The following is a 22,115-nucleotide window of genomic DNA, read 5'->3' on the forward strand; positions in this document are numbered from 1 at the left end:
GTCTCAGTGACTCCACCCCGTTCTCAGTGGAAGACAGGCTCCCGGCCCCTCCCCCAGGCCCACTGAGCCCCGACCCTGGGGAGGGGGCTGGGGGTCTGCTACAAGACGTTCCCAGGGAGCAGTAACTGAGGACCACCCCTTCGGGACAGACGCAGACACTGACCCGTCACGTGGGTCTGTGGGTCAGGGTGATGGCCCCTGGCCAGGGTCCAGCGAAGGGAAGCCGACCCTGGGGAGGTCGGGAGGGGGTGGCATCTGAAACCCAGGTCCGTTGGGCAGGCAGCGGGGCAAGGGTGATGCGGGAAGTGGGGACGGCCAGGAAGTCACCGAGGGACGTGGCCTGCGATCAGGACAACCTTGACACGTGACACCCACGAGAGGCCAGGGTGGGGGCCAAGGAGAACTCTCCAGTCCAGAACTGGACCTCCCGGCCCAAGCAGAGGCACCAGTGGCCTTCAAGCGGACACGGAGGGGCTGAGCCAGGAGCCGCACTCCCACACCGCTCAGACGGCAGGGGGTGCAGGCCTCACCAAGGGGGGCGCTGCTGCTGGCCTGAGATGGACTGGAGTCCAAGAGAGAAGTCCAGGTGTGGGCACCGCCCACACCACCTGCAGGCCCAGGGTGGCAGGGACTGGGGAGGGAGCGCCCAGGCCCCGGGGAGACCTCCTTCCTCCTCGGGGCTCTGCAGACCGGGTGGGCCGCAGCCCCGAGGCCTCCCTCTGTCCACCTCCCCTCACTGGACACCTGCTTCTTTGCTGCACACCTGTGTCTGCCCCACCCAGGACCACCTGCCCGACAGGTTCAGGGTGCAGGGCCCACGGAGTCCCCCGCCCGGCACACGCGGGTCAGGGAAGCAGGTACTCGCCTGCGGTCACCTGGGAAGTGGCAGCCAGAAAGCGTGGACTGGACCCGCGCATAGCTACTCCAGCCCCAGCCCTGCCCTCCACAAGCCGTCCGGGACCGGCCAGAGGCCTCAAAGGCCAGTTGGAGGAGCAGAGAGGAAAGCAGACGAGACTGGACCCCGGCTGGTCACCGAGGGAGGGGGCTGCCAAGGCGGGAGGTGGCTCAGGAAAGTGTCCCCCCCCACCTCCCCCGTGGCCTGCAGCTGCTGCCGCCCACACCCCCCAGGGCCAGTCCCTGGCCCCCAGCATGGCAGAGGTGTGCAGTGACCACCACCGGGGCTGCCCAGCCCTCCTGTGCGGGCAAACCCCGCAGCCAGAGCCAGCTGCACCCGACGACAGCCCCAGGTGGCAGTGGCCGTCCCCACTGTGAGTGACACAGGCTGCAAGCAGACACAGGTGGGCGCCGGCGCAGGTGTAGGCGGGAAGCCTGGGCAGCCGCCCACTCCCCTCAGACCCTGGCTCTTCTAAGCGAACGAGGGAAGCCGGTGGCAAGGGGGGGTTACCGACCCACGCCCGCCACGCTCACGGGAGGACACCGAGGCACACCGACGTCCCCCAGGCTGGGGCCTGCCCACGCCGCAAACGGGGAGGCACACCGCGCACGCCACAGCCCGGCGCCCCCGCAGCTCTCGAGGCGGGATCTGAACCCGCGCAACCGCTCGCTGCCCTGGGCGGCTTCCGGCTCCCCGGGGCCGAGCCCCAACTCCCTCTAAGACCCAGGGGAGCGCCCGCTGGCACGGCGCCCGCCGCGGCAGTGGTGGCCAATGGGCGGGCGCGCCGGAGGTAGATTTACATACGGGCGCGCCGCCGCCAATGGGAAGCAGGCGGCACGCTCGAGGGGCGGCCGCGGCCGCGCTGGCCAATGGGCGGGCGCGCCGAGGAGGCATTTGCATGCGGGCGCTCCGCGGCCAATGGGCGGCGGGCGGCGGCGCGGGCGGCTCACTCGCAGGATGGCCGCGGCCGCGGCGGGTGGAGCCCCGGGCCCGGCCCCCGGCCCCGCCGCGGCGCCGCCGGCCCCGGCCGCCCGGAACCCGCCGCCGGCGCTGCGGAGGCGCGGGGACTCGCGGCGCCGCCAGGCCGCGCTCTTCTTCCTCAACAACATCTCCCTGGACGGGCGGCCGCCCAGCCTGGGCCCGGGCGGCGAGAAGCCCCCGCCGCCGCCGCCGCCGCTGCCGCCGCCCGCCGAGGCCCGCGAGCCGCCCGCGCCGCCGCCCGCGCCGCCCGCCGGCCTCCCCGGGCTGCCTGCCAGGACCCCCGCGCCCCAGGGCCTCCTCAGCCCCACGCAGGCCCCCGCCGGCCTGGGGCTGGACGGGCCGCGCCAGAGGTGAGTGGGGGCCGGAGGGCGGGGCAGCCCCGGACCCGGGGGTCGAGGGCCCAGGGGGTGCGGGTGGCCTGGCGCCCTGTCACCCCAAGGCGAGGGAGTGAGGTGGCCCGGGAGCCCGTCAGCCTAGAACACCGAGGTGGGCCGACCCGGCCGTGAGGGCGGACACAGGGGTTGGGGTGACCCGGGGACCTGTTAGCCCCGGGCTCGGGGTTTGGGGCCGCCTGAGGCCTTCTGAGCCCTGGACGGAGTTGGGGTGCCCTGGGGCTGCCGGCTGCAGACATAGGGCCGGGGGCGCCCTTAGCTCTGAGCCCCACCTGGAGACGCCCGGACACAGGTGCGGCAGCTCTCAGCACTGCCCCTCCCCCACGCGCTTGGCCCCTGCCCTGGAGTCTGGCCCCCCCTCCGTGTGCCCCTCTGCATTTGCACCTCGTGGGCCGGGGTCTTCCCCATGCCGTTCCTCTGCCCTCCGCACTGCGCGGGACCCCCAGTGCCCACCGCGGCCAGCGTCCTGGGGCTGGCCCTGCAGCACATGGCCCTGGCCAGAGGGGCCTGGCGGACAGGCGCCCGTGCCCTTCCAGGTCGCTCTGGGCCTGCTGACCCCGCAGCCCGGGGTCACGGCGCAGACCGAGCCAGGGAGAGGCCTCTCGGTGGCCCCTCCCTGGGTTGCAGGGGCGCTGTCCTCACCTGGAGGTCATTGGCCGCACTGGCCGTCCTGGCGTGGCAGCCAGGGGCTGGGGGCGGCCGCGTCCAGAGCACAGCGCTCGCGGGGGTCCTGCCCCGCCTGGCCTTGGCTCCCAGGCCCCGCCCGCCGCTGCCTGGCCAGACGGGGGCCAGACCCCCGCCGCGGGACCGCGCACAGCCTTCGGGATGTGGCTGCCGCGCCCGTGTGCTTGCCCCGCACGGCACGGCACTCCTGGGGGACGAGCCCGCTCCCGGGGGACGGGGCCGTCGTGACTGACGGGGCCGTGACTGACGGGGCCGTGACGGGGGCCGTGACGGGGGCTGTGCTGGGGGCCGTGCTGGGGGCCGTGCTGGGTGCAGGCCCGGGTTCAAATCCTGCTTCACCACTCACAGCCCTGTGGCCTTGAGCAGCTGACTGGCCGGGGCCTCTGCTCTGTGAGCCCCACTGTGTGACCCCACTGTGTGAGCCGGGTTTGCCTTGGGCACTTCCTCCCGGCCGGGCGTTGGTCTCTGGCCGTGAGGCTCTGTCTCGCATGTGGCGTGTTCTGCGGAACCAGGAACAGTCTCCACCCAGGCGTCCTGACTTCCATGGACCCTCTGACACTACTTGCCTCCATTTTTTTTTTTTTTTAATTTATTTGAAAGTCAGGGTTAGAGAGAGAGAGAGAGAGAGAGAGAGAGGTCTTCCATCCGCTGGGTCACTCCCCAGATGAGTGCAACAGCCAGAGCTGTGCCAAACCGGAGCCAGGAGCTTCCTCCAGGACTCCCACGTGGGTGCAGGGCCCAAGGACCCGGGCCATCCTCCACTGCTTTCCCAGGCCACAGCAGAGAGCTGGATCGGAAGTGGAGCAGCCGGGACTCGCACCGGCGCCCATATGGGATGCCGGCACTGCAGGCAGAGGCTTAGCCGACTGTGCCACAGCCCGAGAGCAGGCCGGGTCTGGGGTGGGCCGGGCCTCACGGCCGGTGCTCTGCCCTGCTCCCGGGCTGCTGTCTCTCCCTGGGGGCCCGTGTGTGACTCAGGAGCCTGCAGACCGCTGACCACGGGTCCTCGCCCGGTCCTGGAGACCAGCGTCAGGTCCCCGCGTCGAAGGCGGCGCTCCCAGTGCAGCGTGGGGACGTCCTCCAGGCCGTGTCCCTTCCGTGGGACGTCTGCCCCGTGTCTGTTTTCCTCAGGCACTGGTCAGTGCCTTAGCGGCCCCCCGCACCACATCCTGCTCTGCACCCCCGCTGAGGCCCCGCCTCCAGACGTGGGCCGTGCACACATACTGGGGTCAGGGCCTCCGCCTGTCTTTTTGGAGGACGCGGTTCAGCCACAGCACTAACAGGGACAAGGTGACATCTGCACGGTGAGTGACCGCACACTCAGCCACGTGTGGCCACGCACAGCGCAGGGGCGCAGCCGGGAGGCGAGAGGGCTGGGCTGCACAGTCTCCGAGGAGGACACGGCTGCGGCCGTAGGAGCGCCCAGGAGTCACTGGGCATCCCCGAGTGCCCGTCCATCCCACTGGGCGTCCCCGAGTGCCCGTCCGTCCCACTGGGCGTCCCCGAGCGCCCATCCACCCCACTGGGCGTCCCCGAGCGCCCGTCCATCCCACTGGGCGTCCCCGAGCGCCCGTCCATCCCACTGGGTGTCCCCGAGCACCCGTCCACCCCACTGGGCGTCCCCGAGTGCCCGTCCATCCCACTGGGTGTCCCCGAGCACCCGTCCACCCCACTGGGCGTCCCCGAGTGCCCGTCCGTCCCACTGGGTGTCCCCGAGCACCCGTCCACCCCACTGGGCGTCCCCGAGCGCCCGTCCGTCCCACTGGGCGTCCCCGAGCGCCCGTCCGTCCCACTGGGCGTCCCCGAGCGCCCGTCCGTCCCACTGGGCGTCCCCGAGCGCCCGTCCGTCCCACTGGGCGTCCCCGAGTGCCCGTCCGTCCCACTGGGCGTCCCCGAGCGCCCGTCCGTCCCACTGGGCGTCCCCGAGCGCCCGTCCGTCCCACTGGGCGTCCCCGAGCGCCCGTCCGTCCCACTGGGCGTCCCCGAGCGCCCGTCCATCCCACTGGGTGTCCCCGAGCACCCGTCCACCCCACTGGGCGTCCCCGAGTGCCCGTCCATCCCACTGGGCGTCCCCGAGTGCCCATCCATCCCACTGGGCATCCCCGAGCGCCGGTCCACCCCACTGGGCGTCCCCGAGTGCCCGTCCATCCCACTGGGCGTGCCCGAGTGCCCATCTGTCCACCACTTCCTGTCTGGTTCAGGACAGTCCGTGCTTACGACTCGCATTCGGGTCTCCTGGTTCTCCAGGTGCAGGGAAGCTTCCAGCGGCAGCCGGAGCCCCGGCCGAGGCGGCCGTGCCAGCGGTGTGGGGAGGGGCCGTCCACCTTGCTGGGCTCAGTGACACGGGGTACCCAGGCCTGCCCGCTTGCCAAGCAGAGGTGCCCCAGGGGCCGCAGTGTGCCAGGCACAACGCTCAGGCCAGGCAGGGAGCCGGGCCCAGAACGACCTCCACCAGGAGCACTGAGAAGCCAGTGCGAGTCGACCGCAGGCTGTGGGTGACGGCGGCAGCCCTGGCGTGCGCTGACCCTGCTCATGTGTGTGCACACGGGTGACGGTGCCAGCCCTGGTGTGCTCTGACCCTGCTCATGTGGTGTGTGCACACGGGTGACGGTGGCAGCCCTCGCGTGCTCTGACCCTGCTCACGTGTGTGCACACGGGTGATGGTACCATCCCCTGGTGTGCTCTGACCTTGCTCACGTGTGTGCACACGGGTGACAGTGCCAGCCTCTGGTGTGCGCTGACCCTGCTCACATACCACGTGGGCTGGCCCCTCACTCGGCTCTGGGTCTGTAGCCATGGCCTGGCCTTGAGACCCCAGCGTGGCAGCCCAGCCTTGGCCGTCCTCTTCTGTCCGCATAGTCACGAGCAAGGAGGCTTCTGGGACAGGAGAAGCGGGGTGTCCCTCCCGTGTGAGTCTGGGAGGGGCAGCAAGTGTCCGCCGCTGACGAAGGGGCAGTGGGACGCCGGGGTGCCCCGCCCTCTTGGCAGCTCCGCTCACCCGACTCCAAGCCCCTTCGCCCCTAAAGTCCAGGGGGCAGCTGCAGGTGGTCACTGCCACGTGGGCGGCCACTGTGGACGCCATCCATGCCGTGTGACTGACGTGGCTGGGCGGGAGGCACTCAGCAGGACTCGGCTCTGCCTGCGCCCAGGGTCTGGGAATGGAGGGCGATAGCTGTGGTTTTTTTTTTTTTTTAAGATGTATTTTACGTATTTGAAAGGCAGAGTTACGGGGAGAAACAGAGAGAGGTCCTCCATCCACTGGTTCACTCCCCAGATGGCTGCAATGGCCAAGGCTGGGCCAGGCCAGAGCCAGGAGCTTCGTCCGGGTCTCCCCCATGGGTGCAGGGGCCCAAAGACCTGGGCCGTCTTCCACTGCTTTCCCAGGCCGTAGCAGGGAGCTGGGTCAGAAGTGGAGCCGCCAGCACAGCAGGCCGGCCCAGCTGTGGTTCTCGGTGGTTTGCTCGGCTGCAGCACTTAGTGATGTCAGGGGAGCCCGTGGCCGTGAGCCTGCAGCTCGGCACACGCGTGCTGCCGGGGCCTCGGTACAGCCCGCTCTGGGGACGGTTTTCCCTTGGGCCGTGCCCACCGGGACCCTGACGGGGGGGCCCGTGTCACGTGTGAGCATCCTCACACCTGTGCCCGTGGCGTGGTTGTGTGGCTTCCTGGTGACCTGCACCTGCTGCATTTCTGTGTGGCCGGGTCGGGCACAGAGTGCACGGTGGGACTCCCAGGAGGAGAGACCAGAAGACCCCGAGAACTGCCGGCGTGGCCTCCACTTGGCCGACCACAGAGCGCCCCCAGGAGCGAGTCCCTGACAGCTCCGGGCCTCGGTTTCCCCACTTGTCGGCGAGGATCGGCCTTAACAGTGCAGCACAGAGAGAGAACATGGCAGAGCGAGACCTGGAACAGCCACGGGGTCTGGTTTGCGGGCGTGGGGAGAAGGGACGCGTCATCCCCACCATGAGCACACAGGAGGCACGGAGGGCTGGGTGGGGCTGTGGCTTCCGCCAGTGCCTCTGAGGGCCAGGGGTGGGAGCCGCCGGCCCCATGGGAGTCATTAGCTGAAGGAGGGCGCCGGGGACAGACCGGGGTTTCCTCCACCCCTTCTTTTCCCGGATGGGGTCTGGTGCCTCCCGGGGCAGGGCCGGCACCTGAGCCGTCACCAGTGCCCCAGCCCGCCCGCTGTCACCCCCTGGAGCAGCACCGTCCTGGCCAGGTGTCTGGGCCCCTCGCCTGCCTGCACCGCCCGCCAGGGGTGATGGAGACAGCCCTCTGCAGGGGCGAGGCGCGCGGTTTCATCAGACTCACTTCTGGTTTCAGTTCAAGTTCATTTTCTGCAAACTCCTGTTGCCTTTGTCTCCTAAAAATCTTAACCTGAGGAATGACAGGCAGAGGGAGGGTTCCTACGTGTTGGTGTCAGGGCTGCGGTGGCCATGTGACCTCTGGCAGGTGCAGAGCCTCCGTGCACCTGCCGGGGCCACCCTGGGCAGTTAGGTGCTGGGAGTGTGGAGCAGCCCGAGGCACGCGCTTGGTGAGGGTGCGGGAGGGGAGCTGGACGCGCTCGGTGAGGGTGCGGGAAGGGAGCTGGACTCCTGGCCGCCTCCCCCAGGGAGTGCCCTGCTGGGAGGAAGGCCCGAGAGGAAGCAGGGGGGCTCGTGACCTGAACCTGGCTCTGTCCCTGCTGCCAGTTCGCAGGGGCTGGTTCTGGCCATCAGCCCGCTGGTCAGGACCACGCGGCTCCAGTTAACCCACGGGCTTCCCCGTGGCCCTGCCTCCCAGACGGGTCCCCGGGCTGAGGGAGGCCGCCGTGTGGGGGACGGGTCCCCGGGCTGAGGGAGGCCGCCGTGCGGGGGACGGGATCTCTGGCGCCGGCTCTCGTCCATGTCGTCCGTGGGCAGCGTGGCCCAGTGAGTGCTCTGAGCCGTGCCCAGGCCTCACTGTCGCTCACATCTCCCACCTGCCCCCCGGTTGTCGGCTCAGCCGCGGTGACAGTGCCAGGGACCTCGCGCTCCGCAGGCTGGGAGTCAGGTGCAGCATCGGGGTGGGCCGGGTCCTTCCGAGGCTGTGCGAGGGCTGCGGCCGCCCCTGTGGCTTCTGGAACAGGAGGCGAAGCCGTGCCGTCGCAGGGACCGGGGCGGTGTCCCGGCTCCGCCCGTGCCGCCTGGCGGCTGTGGGAGCTCCAAGTTAACTGTGCCATGCCCTGAGGGAAGCTGGTGGTCAGGCATTCATTCAACAAATACTTGGCTCGACTTCCTGCTCACAAAAGATGGCTGGGAGGCGGGGTGCCCTCCTGGGGGTGTCGGGTGCCCTCTGGGGGTCTTCCCCTCCCTCGGCAGGGCCTGGCACTCCCGTGTACCGTGTTCCTTCCTGTTCAGAAGCAGTGAGACAGACGTGCAGAGGGACAGTGTGGCAGCCCAGGCTCCCTGTGGGAGGGGCGCCAGGACCTCCACGAGGGGGCACAGCCCAGCCGCCCCCAGGAAGAGCTGTGAGATGCTGAGTCAGACACGACCTGGGTGTGGTGCCCACTCCTGCCCGGTCTCGGAGGACTGCGGTGGTCAGGCCAGCGGTTTTTAAAACTTCACTAATCTTTACTTTGTAACTTCTTTACCGCTGGCCTGGTAACTTGGTCAGAAACTGAAACACAAGAACGCCCCCCACCCCGAATCTGGGTCCCGGGCACAGGGGTGCAGGGCAGCGCTGGGGGCTCTGGGCCGTCACGCGCAGCTGGGTGCAGCCCTGGCACTGGGCTCCGGCCGCCTCTGGGAGCCCAGGCCCAGGCGGCCCCGCAGCAGAGCCCTGAGCCTTGGAGCTGGAGGCCTTCCTTGGCCCTGGGCTGACCCCGGGGCCTCACTGGCACAACGGGCACCGCAGCCGCCAGGACCTGGTCACGGTGGCGGCCTTGAGGCGGATGACCGGGCTTGCGTTTGCTTTTTTCAGATTTATTTGTGTATTTGAAAGGCAGAGATCTTCTCCTGCTGGTTCGTGTCCCACATGGCCACACAGCCAGGGCTGGGCCAGGCTGAACACAAAGCCAGGAGCTCCATCGGGTCTCGCACGCGGGGGCAGGGCCCAAGGTCTCGGGCCGTCGTCCACTGCCTGACTGAGCTGGAACCAGAGGCGGAGCAGCCAGGACTCGCGTTGGCTCCCACACAGGATGCTGGCGTCATAGCAGCCCCCCGCCTTCACCTTGACCTGCGGTGTAGCCGTGGGGGTCTCTGGGATCCCAGGCCTTAGCCCCCCGCAGCACGTGGCGCTGGGAGGCCACCGCCTGCGGTCCCCGTGGGGGAGTGCCAGTGCTGCTCCTGGGGGCTCATGGGACGCGCAGGGGGCAGCCCTGCACCTGCCGGGCGACACTCGGGGTGGCGGGGCTGGGACTCCTGTTAGCGCTCAGTGTCACAGGAAGGATACTGGGGTTCCGGCCGCCCCTGCCCAGCGTCCAGCAGGAGATGGCTGTTGGACGAGCTGGTGGAGAGCTGCAGGCCCGGGGACAGCCCCCCCACCCCGGCCATGGTGGGAGGGCGTGGCCCGTGCTCTGCTCTCCCGTGCTGGCCTTGTTGGACCCCCCGGGGGCAGGGGCAGGGGCAGGGGCGGTGGGCCTGGCCCCCCCGTGCAGAGCCTGCCCCACCGGCCCGGGGGGCTCCGGGACGTTCTGAGGCCCGCGTGTCGCCCTTCCAGGAGGCGCGTGGCGTCCCAGCGCTGCTCCCTGGAGTTTCTGGAAGATGCGGTGGGCTGTGCCGCGGCGCAGAGGTACGCGCCCGCCCTGCCTGCCTGCCGGGGCAGCCGCTGACTCCGGGGGGGGAGGGGCCCCGGGGCAAAGGAGCCACCTGCCTGTCCTCGCAGGAGCAGACACACGTCGGGGTCCCCGCGGCAGAAGGGCCTGAAGAAGACTCACTTCATCAAGAACATGAGGCAGTACGACACCAAGAACAGCAGGTGCTGGGGCGGGGGCGGGGCGCGGCCGGAGGGGCCGTCCTGGGGAGCCGTCCTGGGGAGCGCCGGGAGCCTGAACCCAAACCTCAGGCCAGGTGCAGCCAAGCCCTGAGGCCCCGCCCCCGCCCCCTTTCCCAGCCAGACCCGGGTGGTCTGCCCACCGGAGCCTGTGGGTCCCGCCTGCATCCTCCCGGGCCGGCTGGGCTCTGACCGCAGGGCTGGTGCCTGCCCCGAGGCCTGGCCCTGGGCAGACGAGCCCCCTCGCCCTGTGCCCCTGCCCTTCGCAAAGCTGCATTCCTGGTGGGCGGCCCCCAGCTCCGCTGAGCATCACCGCCACGGCAGGAGCGCCCACGCCTGCCGCCCCGGCACCCGGCATTCTGGGCCGGTTTCCCATCACCCGTTTTCCCCGCTGCCCTCGGCCCTGACCCGGCCTCCCCTCCGCCAGGATCGTGCTCATCTGCGCCAAGCGCTCCCTGTGTGCGGCCTTCTCAGTCCTGCCCTATGGAGAGAGCCTGCGGGTCTGGTGAGTGGGCAGGGCCCAGACCAGGCCCCACCGCGGATACCCGGGGCCCCAGACCAGGCCCCGCCGCGGATACCCGGGCCCCCAGACCAGGCCCCGCCGCGGATACCCGGGGCCCCAGACCAGGCCCCGCTGCGGATACCCGGGGCCCCCAGACCAGGCCCCGCCGCGGATACCCGGGGCCCCAGACCAGGCCCCGCCGTGGATACCCGGGGCCCCCAGACCAGGCCCCGCCGCGGATACCCGGGCCCCCAGACCAGGCCCCGCCGCGGATACCTGGGCCCCTGTCCCACCAAGCTGGGCCCAGGCAGGCGCGAGCCACACCCCTCCCACAGGCCCTGCCCCAGGCCCCGGGCGGCCATGCGGTCCTCGCTTGCTCTCCGGGGCAGCCACCGTCCGCCCCTCTCGTGGACACGGCCAGGCCAGGCAGTCTGGTCCCGGGCGTGATCCTGGGAAGGCGGTGGGGCCGGCGCTGTGTCCCTGGCACGTCCCCCAGCTGGGAGGCAGACCCAGGGTCTGGGTACCTGGAAGTGGACTTGGGTGGACGTCGCGGCACCGTGGCCCCCATGCGGCTTGGGCAGCTGTGACTGCCCGGGGGAAGAGTCGGGCCGCAGGACGACCTCACCTGGCTCCCTGCCGTGGGCTTCCCGACCTTGCCGCGTGGGGAGCGCGTGGCATCACGGGCTCTGCGTGGACAGAAGGCCACGGCATGGCCCTTTCTTGTGCTGCAGTGACCTGAGGGTGGACAGCCAGAAGCAGAGGCACCCGTCCGGCGGCGTGTCCGTGTCCTCCGAGATGGTCTTTGAGTTGGAAGGCGTTGAGCTGGGAGCGGATGGAAAGGCAAGGGTCCTGTGGGTAGCCGATGCCCAGCACGGTCAGGGCCGGCCAGGCAGGGGTGACCAGCACGGTCAGGGCCGGCAGGGCAGGGGTGACCAGCACATCTGAAGTAGAGGGTGGGAGTGGGGTGAGCCAGGGGCTCGTGGAGGTGGACCTAGGGTGCCTTGGTCAGCAGCTCCCCTGCGGCCTGTCTGCAGGGTGGGGCCCACTGGGCATGGGGCCCCTGCCCCTGTGCTGGTCTGAGGTCAAGGTCTTCAGAAACAGGGAGGACCTAGCAGTGCTACAGATCCCAGAGAAGAGCAGGAATGTTCTGGAATGTCCCGTCACGTGAGAATTTCACTGCCCCCCCCCCCCAGGCAGCTGCACCAAGCTCAGAGCCGTGTCCCTGGGTCTGCGTGGGGCGCGGGACCGAGTTCCCCTCGCTTGCTTTTCCAGGTCGTGTCGTACGCCAGGTTCCTGTACCCTACCAACGCCCTGGTCACACACAAGAGTGACAGCCACGGCCCACTGCCCCAGCCACGGCCCAGCGTGCCGCGGGCGCTGCCGGGGTCCAGACACAAACCCATCCCCTCCAAGCCAGCGCCAGCCGGCCCGGAACTAGGTATCCCTCACGCCTTCCCAGGGCGGGTCCCGCGGCCACCTGCCAGAGACCGCCCTGTGCAGGCCTCACGGACACGGACAGACCAGGGGGCCTGGGCGCCAGGGCGGGCGGGCACTAACCTTGCCCTAACCCCCACCCCTCCCTCCCCTCGGGGAGGCCCTCCTGTCGGGACCCCTTCCCTTCACCCATTGTCCCGCGTGGCTGTGGTCCCTCAGCCTGGAGGCCAGATGGGCGTGGCTGTGGCTCAGGGCTGCCCTTTCCAGGGGGCGACGGGGGAGACGCCCTGGAGTACAACCCCAACCTGCTGGACGATCCTCAGTGGCCGTGCGGCAAGCACAAGCGAGTGCTCATCTTTGCCTCCTACATGGTGAGCGGGAGCCCCCCACGACGGGGGGGGGGAGGGGGGGACACACCCACGACCCCAGGGGGTGACCCCCACACCCATGACCCCAGGGGACAACGCCTCCACACCCACGACCCTGGGGGGGGACACACCCATGACGGGGAGGAGGGGTGATGCCCCCACACCCACAATTCCGGGCCACACCCACGACCCAAGGCCACACCCCCGCGCACCTGCAGCTGGGACCCCAAGGACTCCTGGATTCTGTTGTCCTCTCATTGTTTTCATTTTTATTATTATTTACTTGAAAGAGTTAGAGTAAAAGGTCTTCCATCTGGTTCACTCCCCAGACAACCAGGGCTGGGCCAGGCCAGGGGCTGCGTCCAGGTCTCCCACCTGGGGCTGGGCCAGGCCAGGGGCTGCACCCAAGTGCTTGAGCCACGTTCTGCTTCCTTCCCAGGCCTTAGCAGGGAGCGGGATCGGAGGTGGAGCGGCTGGGACTCGAACCAGCGCCCACGTGGGATGCCGGCACTGCAGGCGGCGGCTTCACGGGCTACGCCACAGCGCCGGCCCCTTTAAGTGTATTTCTAGAGGAAACTTACTTGAGAGGCAGGCTGGGGGCTAAGCCGAGGCCCCGGAACCGGGCCTTGGCGGCCGGCGGCCAGACCCACCCCCTGCTTGCAGACCACGGTGATAGAGTACGTGAAGCCCTCCGACCTCAAGAAGGACATGAACGAGACCTTCCGCGAGAAGTTCCCGCACGTCCGGCTGACGCTGAGCAAGATCCGCAGGTGAGGGCGCGGGACCAGGAGCCCGCGTGTGCCCGCGTGTGCCCGCGTGTCGCCTGGGCCCGCCTGCCCCGGCCGCGAGGGCGCCGAGCCCACAGCAAGGGCGGTCAGGGCTGTCCTGGGTCCGCTGCCCCCGCCCCGTCCCGCCCTGACCGCCCCGCCCGCCCGCCCGCAGCCTCAAGCGCGAGATGCGCCGCGTGTCCGAGGAGTGCAGCCTGGAGCCGGGCGCCGTGTGCACGGCCTACGTGTACTTCGAGAAGCTCGTGCTGCAGGGCAAGCTGCACAAGCAGAACCGCAAGCTGTGCGCCGGCGCCTGCGTGCTGCTGGCCGCCAAGGTCAGCGGCGACCTGCGCAAGGCCGAGGTGAAGCAGCTCATCGACGTGAGTGCCCCGCCCCGCGCCCGGCCCCGCCCCTCCCCTGCGCCCCCCGCCCCGCTCAGCGCGCGCTCTCCCCCGCCCCGCAGAAGCTGGAGGAGCGGTTCCGCTTCAACAGGCGGGACCTCATCGGGTTCGAGTTCACGGTGCTGGTGGCCCTGGAGCTGGCGCTGTACCTGCCGGAGAACCAGGTGCTGCCCCACTACCGGCGCCTCACGCAGCAGCTGTAGGCGCACACCGCCCGCCCCGCCCCGCATCTTCCGGCAGCGCCGAGACCAGCCGGGCGGGGCCTGGAGCGGGTGTGCGGGCCGCGCCGCGCTCGGCCGACAGGATTCGCGCCCCTGAGCGGGCCGGGCGGACTCTCCGTTACCGTCCGGATTTGGGTCTACTGAGAGAACAAACCGGTGCGCCGGGGTCCGCTCCAGCCTAGCTGCCCCCCCTCCCGGGGAGGGGCGCCGCCCGCCAGGAAGGACCGCGCTGTCTCCACGCGGCTCCCGGGCCGCCAACGTCACCCGCCGGCCGCTGCAGGACGGACAAGTCAAAGCCCCTGCTCGCTGGCCGTGTCCGCGCCCCTCGCCACAGCCCGCCCGACTCAGCAGCGGCAGCTCTGCCCTTCGCGCCGCGGCGATGCGGGGCCACCACCGGCCGTGTGTCGGGCGCAGCCGCGTCTGCTGCCCCCGAGTGTGTTCGCCCAGTAAACGTCGGTTTCGCAGCTTCGCCTCTGCCGGCTCCCGCGTCGCGCGCCCACCCGCCCCCCAGCCCCCGCCCGATGCGTGACACAGAGAACCACACGCAGCTCTCCACCGTTTATCCTTTATTTGCCACGATGCGCCACGCCCGTCCGCTCAGAAGTTCCTGGAGGGAGGGATGGAGGGGGTTAGGGGCGGGGTCTCCGCGGCAGCCCGCGCCCCCCGCCCCCGGCGCCCCGGGGTCCTTACTGCGAGACGATGCCGTCGGACTTGGCCAGCCGCAGAATGGAGTCGTCCGACTCCCCCTGGGGACGGAGCTCGCGTTAGGGTCCAGCCCACCCGCAGGCGGGCCCGCCGCCCCGCCCCGCGCCCCCGCCGCACTCACCATCCTGCGGATGGCGCCGCAGATCGCGTACGTCTTGAACTGCCCGTTAAACCTGCCCGTGACCTTGTCGACCTGTGGACACCAAAGCCGCACAGCGCGCGCCCGCGCCTTCAGCCCGCGCGGCCCCGGCCCCGCCCGCGCCTGCGGCCCCCGCCCGCGCGGCCCCCGGCCCGCCGCCGCTCACCTCGGCCACGTTCATCTGGATGGACGCGTGGTCCTTGGCCCCGATGATGCGGTTGCTGGCGGAGCTGCGGGAGAGGAAGGGGTGAGCGGGGAGGCGGCCCCGGGGCCGGCACGAGGGCGGCCGGGGGGGGGGCGCTCACCATTTCCGCGGCACGTACAGGTCCACGAACTCGCCGGCGTCGTTCTGCATGTCGAAGCCGCACCTGTGGGGTCAGCGCGGTGCCGTGAGCTCGGCCGGCACCCTCCCGCCCCGGCCTCGACCCCCGCCCGCCGCCCGCCGCCCGCCGCCCGCCCCACCTGCTGCCGCCGGGAGCGCGAGGCAGAAAGGAAGTGCCTCGTCCCCCGGCCGCGATATCGGAGGAACGGGGCGGGGCCCGCGAGCACTTCCGGGTCACGGCCCGCCGCGATTCTGCGCAGTGTGGCCTTGGTGGCCGTTAACGTGCTTCCGCTTCCGGCGCAGGGCGGCCGCCCCGGCGCCAGGACAGACGGGGGCGGGGGGCTCGGCTGGGCCGGGTCCGTGGTGTGCGCGCCGCCGCGGGAGGCTGCCTGCTGCCCCTGGGCGCGCTCCCGGTGCCGTCGGACACCAGGCCGGGCTGGGGAGGCGGGGCGCAGGCTGAGGCCGCTTCTCCCACCTGGGCCGCGTTGGCTGCAAGGCTGGGGGCACGCCCTTTGACCCCGCGGACCCGCGCCGGGTGCGCAGCGGCCTGGGGCGAGCAGGGGGAGCCGCCGGGCCCGGGCCGGGGTCCGCTCTGCGCGCGGGCATCGGCCCGGGGGATGGACACGAACCGCGGCAGCCCCGGCCTCCCGGCGGCTGGGGGCCGGACTGGACCCCAGCGGCCTCCCCGTGCGCCGGCCACGCGTCCTGCTCCCCGGTGCTGGCGGAGCGGGAAGGGCCACCCAGGCGCAGACCGAGCTCACGACGCGCCGTCGCCGCCTCCCGTGTTCGGGGGCAGGCGCAGGGCCGGCTCCGGTCAGCGTTTGCCCAGCCGGGCTCCTGCCCCTGTGCCCACTGCATCAGGTGGGCGGCTGTCGTAGGCACCACCTGTGGGGCTGTGTCCCCGGGGCCTCTCCCCGCGGCCGGCAGGCGCAGGAGCCCCCAGCCTGGCTGCGGGTGTCTGCACTTGGGAGGGAGGACCGAGGTCCCCGCGTGCTCTCACGGCCCTGGAGCGGCTGCTGTCTCGTGCCCGCCTGTGACGCCCACGCGCGGGCTGGCCCCGCGAGGGGTTTTCTGAGCGGCCAGAGGCCCGAGGAGGGCGAGGCGCCTGTTCCCGCCGACTAAACCGCAGGGACTCGTGCGGGGCACGGGCGCTTCGGGAGTGGGGTGGTGACCCCCAGCAGCTCCGCAAACAACCTGCACAAGCCCAGGCTTTGCGGACGCGTGCCTGCCTCCCTGCGCTGCGGTGGGGCAGGCGCCCAGCGAGGGAGAGCGCCCACTGCGCACAGAGAAGCCGGAGAGGTGGGGAACCAGCCGGCGGGGGAATCTGATCTAGAACTGACGCAGGTCTGAGACCTCCAGACAAGGACGTTGAGACGTTCTTCCGCGACGTTCCGGGCTCAGAGTTTAAAGCGTTAGAGGACGGGAAGACCCTGGCTGCCCGGGAGGTGCCTGGCCTGCCGGCTTCCCCGCATCGGGACGCCTGCCGGCTGGAGGCCTGGCCCCGGGGTCCCTCTGAGCAGACGGCTCCCAGCTGCGTCCCGGCCCAGCCTCGGCCCTTGCGGGCATTTGGGGAGTGAGCGGTGGGTGCAGGCTGCCGGGCTGCTGAGGGCTGCGCCGGCTGCCGGCTGGCACCGCGTGCGCCCACAGCCTGCCCTCCGTCTGCAGCTCACTTGGCACCCACCGGCCCTCGCCCTGCACGGCTGGCTGTCAGGATGACCACTGCAGTCAGTGTGAGCGTTGCCGCCTTCCGGTCTGGCCTTGTGTGCTCAGGGCCGGGCCACTGCCATTGTCGGAGCCTCCTCCCGAGAAAGGGGCGGGACCTGCACCAGCACACACACACACCCCAGGAGAGGACGTGGGAGCAGAGAGACCCTGAGGAGCCCAGGGTGACCCAGGCTCTGCACTTTCTGATTAGACTTTGCAACACATTCAGTAAGAAAGGTGAACTCACAAACAAGATAGGGGAGCTGGCGCTGTGCGGTGGGTAAAGCCGCCTCCTGCAGTGCCGGCATTCCATGTGGGTGTCGGTTCAAGTCCTGCCTGGTGCTCCACTTCCTTGCCAGCTCCCTGCTAACGCTGCTGGGAAAGCAGTAGAAGGTGGTCCAAGTCCTTGGGCCCCTGCACCCGTGCGGGAGACCCCGAGGAAGCTCCTGGCTCCTGGCTTCAGTTGGGCCAGTCTCGGCCTTTGTGGCTGTTTGGGGAGTGAACTAGCAGATGGAAGATCTCTGTCCCTCCCTCTCACTGTGTTTCTGCCTTTCAGACAAACCTTCTGATAAAATTTTTTTAGGAATTAGACTGCCCAGCCCAGAGCCAGTCCACAGACTGGCAGGTGTGTGCGCCTGTGGACGGCTGGGGGGAGCCCAGGCTGGATGCGACGGAGCCTCCAGCGAGCGCTCGGCAAGCCCTGGGCGCTCCCAGGTTGCCGCCAGCTCCCTCTCCAATGCCAGTTCTCAACAGAAAAACCACAGAGCACAGGCAGGCAGTGCAATGCCTGGGTGAGGCCGCGGCGTGACGCGCCCTGCCCGGGAATGCCCACCCCACTTCCCATCCGGCTTCCCGCGAGCGCACCTAGAAAGCCGTAGATGGGGCCCTGCCACTCGTGTGGGGCCCAGGTTGAGTCCCAGCCTCCCGGCTTCAGCTCGGCCCAGCCCCAGCTGCTGTGGGATTTGGGGGGTGGACCAGGTCGCAGATGATTTCTTCGGTGTCTCTGTCACTCTGCCTTTCAAATAAATAAAATTAAAAAAAGAAATCAAAGCGTCTGAGCCAACAGGAGGGTCTGACCAGTCAGGAACACAGACTGACGGAGCCGTCTCCGACAGCCGAGGCCCTGAACTCAGCCCCAGACTTTGCGAAACCGTTGCCGGTCTGCTGAGAGGCCAGGAGCCAGGAGCTGGACACAGCGGCCGTGGCAAGGAGCCGCGGCGGGACTCGGGCTGAGCTGTAAGCGGGGGAGCAGGCGAGGGAGTGTCCAGAAGCTTCAGGCGAGGACGCTCGGAGTTCCCAGCCCGAGGTCAGGGAGGAAAAAGACCACGGGAGCCGGGAGCCCACCACGCAGGCCAGTGTGCGCGGGGCTTCCCGGAGGAGGCGGGGGAGGGGCAGAGGCCGCGTGAGAGCCACACCGTCCAGGTTCAATGAAAAACGCGCGTGTGCACGCTGAAGACGCTCAAGGAGCCCCAACATGGACCCTCACGGCCACTGTGGGCCAGGATCGGGTGAAGCCCTCGGGACGGGCGCTGCGGCAGGGGTTAGGCCACCGCTGCAGCCCCCGTGTCCCATGGGACAGTCCCAGCTCCCCTGCACCCTGAGAGGAACAGGTGGCGGCTCGAGTGTCGGGCCCCCGCCTCTCACGTGGGAGATGAGGTGGAGTCCAGGCTCCGGCCCGGCCCGGCTGCTGCGGGCATCTGGGGAACGAACAGGAGACGAAGACCCACCCCCGCCTCTGCTCTGCAGATACAGTGAAAACAAAGCAAAGTGCGGCAGACTGTGACCGGGATAAGGAGCCCGTCTCACGGTGATGAGGTCGCGATGGCCCCTTGGCCGACTCCGAGACTCAGGAGCCTGGTTGCACCAGCAGAAGCCGTGATCCACGGTGACAGCTGGAGACTGGAATGCGGAGCCGGAAGCCAGGAAGCGTGTGGGCGGCGCTGGCGCCAGTGGATCTGATGGACAGAGCTCTCCTGTGGTCCCCAGGGCCCCCACGGCAGGCACAAAGCAGTCTCCGTAAAGGATTCAAGCCCTGCAAGGGTATTGTCTGGCCCCTGGGAATCCAATCAGAACTCCACAAGGCGAAGATTTCCAGACTCCTGAGTGTAACAGCGAGCTTTCAGTGGCCAAGAAACTGGAAAGTGTCCTGAAGAAATGGAGACGCAGGGAGGGGTCGGGACGGTGGGAGGCGGGGCTGCACTGGAGGGGCTCAGGTCACCACCAGTGCCCCCTGACAGAACTAGAAGAGGGGCGTGGCTGCTTAGCCCAGCAGGTAGACAACCACGTCGGCCTCAGAGCACCGGCTCCGGCCCCAGCCCCAGCTCCTGACCCCGGCGCAGAGCCCAGGAGGCAGCCGGTGGTGGCCTGAGTGACAGCTCCTGTCACCGTGCGGGGGACCTGAGTCGTGTTCCTGGCTCCGCCCCAGCCCCAGCCCAGGCTCAGCTGCTGTGGGCATCTGGGGCGTGAACTGACGGATGGGAGAACCTGCTTCTGTTTCTCTGTCCAGGAAAAAGAAAGCAAATTAAGCCTCAAAGAAAATAAAGGAAGAAACAAGTATCAGAGCAGAGTCAGTAAAATATTTTTGATTTTTTAAAAACATTTTATTTATTCATTTGAGAGGCAGAGTTACAGTGAGAGGGAGAGACAGAGAGAAAAGTCTTCCTTCCGTTGGTTCACCCCCCAAATGGCCACTACGGCCGGTGCTGCGCCGATCCGCAGCCAGGAGCCAGGTGCTTCCTCCTGGTCTCCCACATGCGTGCAGGGACCCAAGCATTTGGGCACCTTCTACTGCTTTCCCAGGCCATAGCAGGGAGCTGGATTGGAAATGGAACAACCGGGACTAGAACTGGTGCCCACATGGGATGCCAGCACTGCGGGCAGAGGATTAACCTGTGCCACGGCACTGGCCCCAGAAGTCAGTAAAATTTAAAACAGAAAAGCAGCCAGCACGGCGGCTCACTAGGCTAATCCTCTGCCTTGCGGCGCCGGCACACCGGGTTCTAGTCCCGGTCGGGGCGCCGGATTCTGTCCCGGTTGCTCCTCTTCCAGGCCAGCTCTCTGCTGTGGCCAGGGAGTGCAGTGGAGGATGGCCCGAGTACTTGGGCCCTGCACCCCATGGGAGACCAGGAGAAGCACCTGGCTCCTGCCATCGGAACAGCGCGGTGCGCTGGTTGCAGCGCGCCGGCCGCGGCGGCCATTGGAGGGTGAACCAACGGCAAAGGAAGACCTTTCTCTCTGTCTCTCTCTCACTGTCCACTCCTGCCTGTCAAAAAAAAAAAAAAAAAAAAAAAAAAAAAAAAAAAAAACAGAAAAGCAATAAAAAAATGTCAATGAAACCAAATTCACTCTTTGAGAAATCAATAAAGTTATAAATCTCAAATCAGGCTGATCAGGAATAAAAGAGGAGATGTGAATTAATAATATAAAGAAATGAGAGGGGAGACATCACTACAGATCCTACAGATATTGCAGGCTAAGCCTCTGCCTACAACCTGGTATCCTATATAGGCACCGGTTCAAATCCTGGCTGCTCCACTTCTGATCCAGCTCTCTGCTATGGCCTGGGAAAGCAGCATAAGATGGCCCAAGTCCTTGGGCCCCTGCACCCCAGCTCTGGCCATTGCAGGCATTTGGGAAGAGAACAGTGGGTGGAAGACATCTCTGTCTCTCCTCTCTCTCCATCTATAATCCTGCTGTTGCTGTGGATTCATTCTTAGAGGAGGAGCGTGGTGGGGGCAAGAGGCGCAGAGTCACCACACAGACCCCGGGAGTTGGGTGGAAGCAGGCCTGAGGTGAGCAGCCCGCAGACTCATTTATTTCAGTTGGTGCAGCAGCTTATATAGCCAAGGCAGCCAATCCAGTCAAGGGGCGGTCTATGCCCTAACCAATCACAGCCTGTTGCCAGGTGGGATTCAAAGCCATCCAACCACAGCCTGTTGCCAGGCAGGCTCCGTAGCCAGGTGGGTTTCAAAGCCATTCCTGAGTAACTGACACTCACTTGCCAGCGGCCACCTTTGCATGGCCTTCTCATTCCACCACATTTCCCCCTTTTCATTTATTTTTGAGCAACAGGAGGCATGATTCTTGGCCATACCATTGTTGACCCCGTTTGCCTGTCTGAGGTTGTCCCCCAGGGGATCTTACCCATCATTGAATAACCAGCACTCAAATCGAGAGACCACAGGATTGCTTGCTCAGATAGGGGTAGGAATGAGGAATAATGGTAATCAGGAATGGCGTGACCGCACACAGGCTGTGGGCCATTTGAGTGGCTGACCAGAGCTAGTGGGGTACAAAACAGTAACAGATGTGGCTATGGGCAGTTTCTCAGGGTAGGATGACAGGGCAGGTGCATCTGCTAACAAGGCGGATTCTCAGTCTTGTTCAGCTGGTTCTGGTTGGCTGTCAGTTGCAGGCTTGATGTTTCTGACTGGTACCCAAATGGGCTGTCCCGCATTCTCTGGAAAGACACAAGCATATCCTCGACCCTTGGTTAGCAGAAGCCTTTTTACAGGCGTTGGAATCCAGGGCCTGAATTTTGTGCATACTTTAACATTATCAGCAAACATGCGGGTGGGATGGGGTCTAGTGGTTGCCCTGAGCGCCTGGGGACTGCCACAAATGTGGGGATCCTCACTGGGTGCAGATGGGATGACCTCGCATGAGTTATTGTCTCTCTCTCTCTCTTTTTTTTTTTTTTTTTTTTTGACAGGCAGAGTTAGAGAGAGCATTTGGGCATTTGGGGCGTGAACTGACGGATGGGAGAACCTGTTTCTGTTTCTCTGTCCAGGAAAAAGAAAGCAAATAAAACCTCAAAGCAAATAAAGGAAGAAACAAGTATCAGAGCAGAGTCAGTAAAATATTTTTGATTTTTTAAAAACATTTTATTTATTTATTTGAGAAGTAGAGTTACAGTGAGAGGGAGAGACAGAGAGAAAGGTCTTCCTTTTCCATTGGTTCACCCCCCAAATGGCTGCTATGGCCGGCAAGCTGTGCCAATCCGCAGCCAGGAGCCAGGTGCTTCTCCTGGTCTCCCATGGGGTGCAGGGCCCAAGGACTTGGGCCATCCTCCACTGCCTTCCCTGGCCACAGCAGAGAGTTATTGTCTCCAGGTCCTCTAAGTTCATCCCACAGGTATGTGGCTGACTAGGCATTGCTACATTGTTTGTTTGCTACCTTGTTTGCTACATTGTTTGCTGCATTGTTTGCTACATTGTCATTTTCACCATTAGAGTTCTCTCTCCCTAAGTCATCAACTGTTGCCTGTGAGACAGGGACCTGGAGTGTCAGGCTCTGATCACTCACAGATTCACTGTGTTTGGCGATCTGCACAGGATTCTGAGAGGGGGGTATCTTTCCCATGTCTGAGTGCTGCCATAACAAAGCAAATTCCTAGCACCTCAGCTGTTGATGGCATTCTTCAGGGGTTCTCTACGTTAGACGAACAGACAGTGGTGTATCAGGTCGTACGTATGTCCTGTGCTTAGTGGGGGACTTCCTTGACTCGTTAGGTCAAGGCCGTATGCCCACACGGTGTCTCCGGAGCGTCACCTCTCTCGAGTGAGGGAAGATGACTTGGTTCCGAATTCTGGGATGATCAGTCCCTTATGTGAATTCGCCGGGCGAACCGAAAGTGAAAGGAGGAGCCGAGAA

The 22,115-nt window shown here is 67.1% G+C and overlaps 2 protein-coding genes across 6 annotated transcripts; one reads left to right on the forward strand and one right to left on the reverse strand.

The window, feature by feature from the left end:
* The first annotated feature begins 1,836 nt into the window (after positions 1–1,836).
* On the forward strand, positions 1,837–14,057 carry CABLES2 (Cdk5 and Abl enzyme substrate 2). 4 transcript variants are annotated; one of them, XM_051828647.2, is made up of 10 exons: positions 1,837–2,226; positions 9,628–9,699; positions 9,793–9,885; positions 10,328–10,405; positions 11,134–11,242; positions 11,675–11,840; positions 12,104–12,207; positions 12,868–12,974; positions 13,147–13,351; positions 13,435–14,057. In XM_051828647.2, the coding sequence occupies exons 1-10, from the start codon at positions 1,853–1,855 to the stop codon at positions 13,573–13,575; spliced, it is 1,449 nt and encodes a 482-aa protein (XP_051684607.1). In that variant the 5' UTR covers positions 1,837–1,852; the 3' UTR covers positions 13,576–14,057. The 4 variants fall into 4 exon arrangements, with proteins under 4 accessions (XP_051684607.1, XP_051684608.1, XP_051684609.1 ...); XM_051828648.2 differs by having other exon boundaries at positions 13,147–13,333; XM_051828649.2 differs by lacking the exon at positions 9,628–9,699.
* Positions 14,058–14,142: 85 nt separating this feature from the next.
* Positions 14,143–19,781, reverse strand: RPS21 (ribosomal protein S21). Of its 2 annotated transcripts, none has more exons than XM_070051632.1 (6): positions 19,770–19,781; positions 14,743–14,844; positions 14,604–14,667; positions 14,420–14,491; positions 14,284–14,339; positions 14,143–14,200 (listed from the first exon to the last, which is right to left on the reverse strand). In XM_070051632.1, the coding sequence occupies exons 2-6, from the start codon at positions 14,790–14,792 to the stop codon at positions 14,191–14,193; spliced, it is 252 nt and encodes an 83-aa protein (XP_069907733.1). In that variant the 5' UTR covers positions 14,793–14,844; positions 19,770–19,781; the 3' UTR covers positions 14,143–14,190. The 2 variants fall into 2 exon arrangements, with proteins under 2 accessions (XP_069907733.1, XP_051684611.1); XM_051828651.2 differs by lacking the exon at positions 19,770–19,781 and adding an exon at positions 14,900–15,028 and having other exon boundaries at positions 14,743–14,805.
* Between the last annotated feature and the right edge of the window lie 2,334 nt (positions 19,782–22,115).

Source organism: Oryctolagus cuniculus, chromosome 11 (assembly GCF_964237555.1).
Source record: "Oryctolagus cuniculus chromosome 11, mOryCun1.1, whole genome shotgun sequence".
In the NCBI taxonomy this organism is placed as follows: Eukaryota; Metazoa; Chordata; class Mammalia; order Lagomorpha; family Leporidae; genus Oryctolagus; species Oryctolagus cuniculus.

Excerpts from the sequence above, each read along its gene's own strand:
- CABLES2 (XM_051828647.2), top strand. The coding sequence starts at position 1,853 with ATGGCCGCGGCCGCGGCGGGTGGAGCCCCGGGCCCGGCCCCCGGCCCC. Across the intron at positions 10,406-11,133 it reads GGAGAGAGCCTGCGGGTCTG|TGACCTGAGGGTGGACAGCC; the intron begins GTGAGTGGGCAG and ends CTTGTGCTGCAG. Across the intron at positions 11,841-12,103 it reads GCCAGCCGGCCCGGAACTAG|GGGGCGACGGGGGAGACGCC; the intron begins GTATCCCTCACG and ends TGCCCTTTCCAG.
- RPS21 (XM_070051632.1), bottom strand. The coding sequence starts at position 14,792 with ATGCAGAACGACGCCGGCGAGTTCGTGGACCTGTACGTGCCGCGGAAA. Across the intron at positions 14,668-14,742 it reads CTGTACGTGCCGCGGAAATG|CTCCGCCAGCAACCGCATCA; the intron begins GTGAGCGCCCCC and ends CCTCTCCCGCAG. Across the intron at positions 14,340-14,419 it reads GCGGCGCCATCCGCAGGATG|GGGGAGTCGGACGACTCCAT; the intron begins GTGAGTGCGGCG and ends CTCCGTCCCCAG.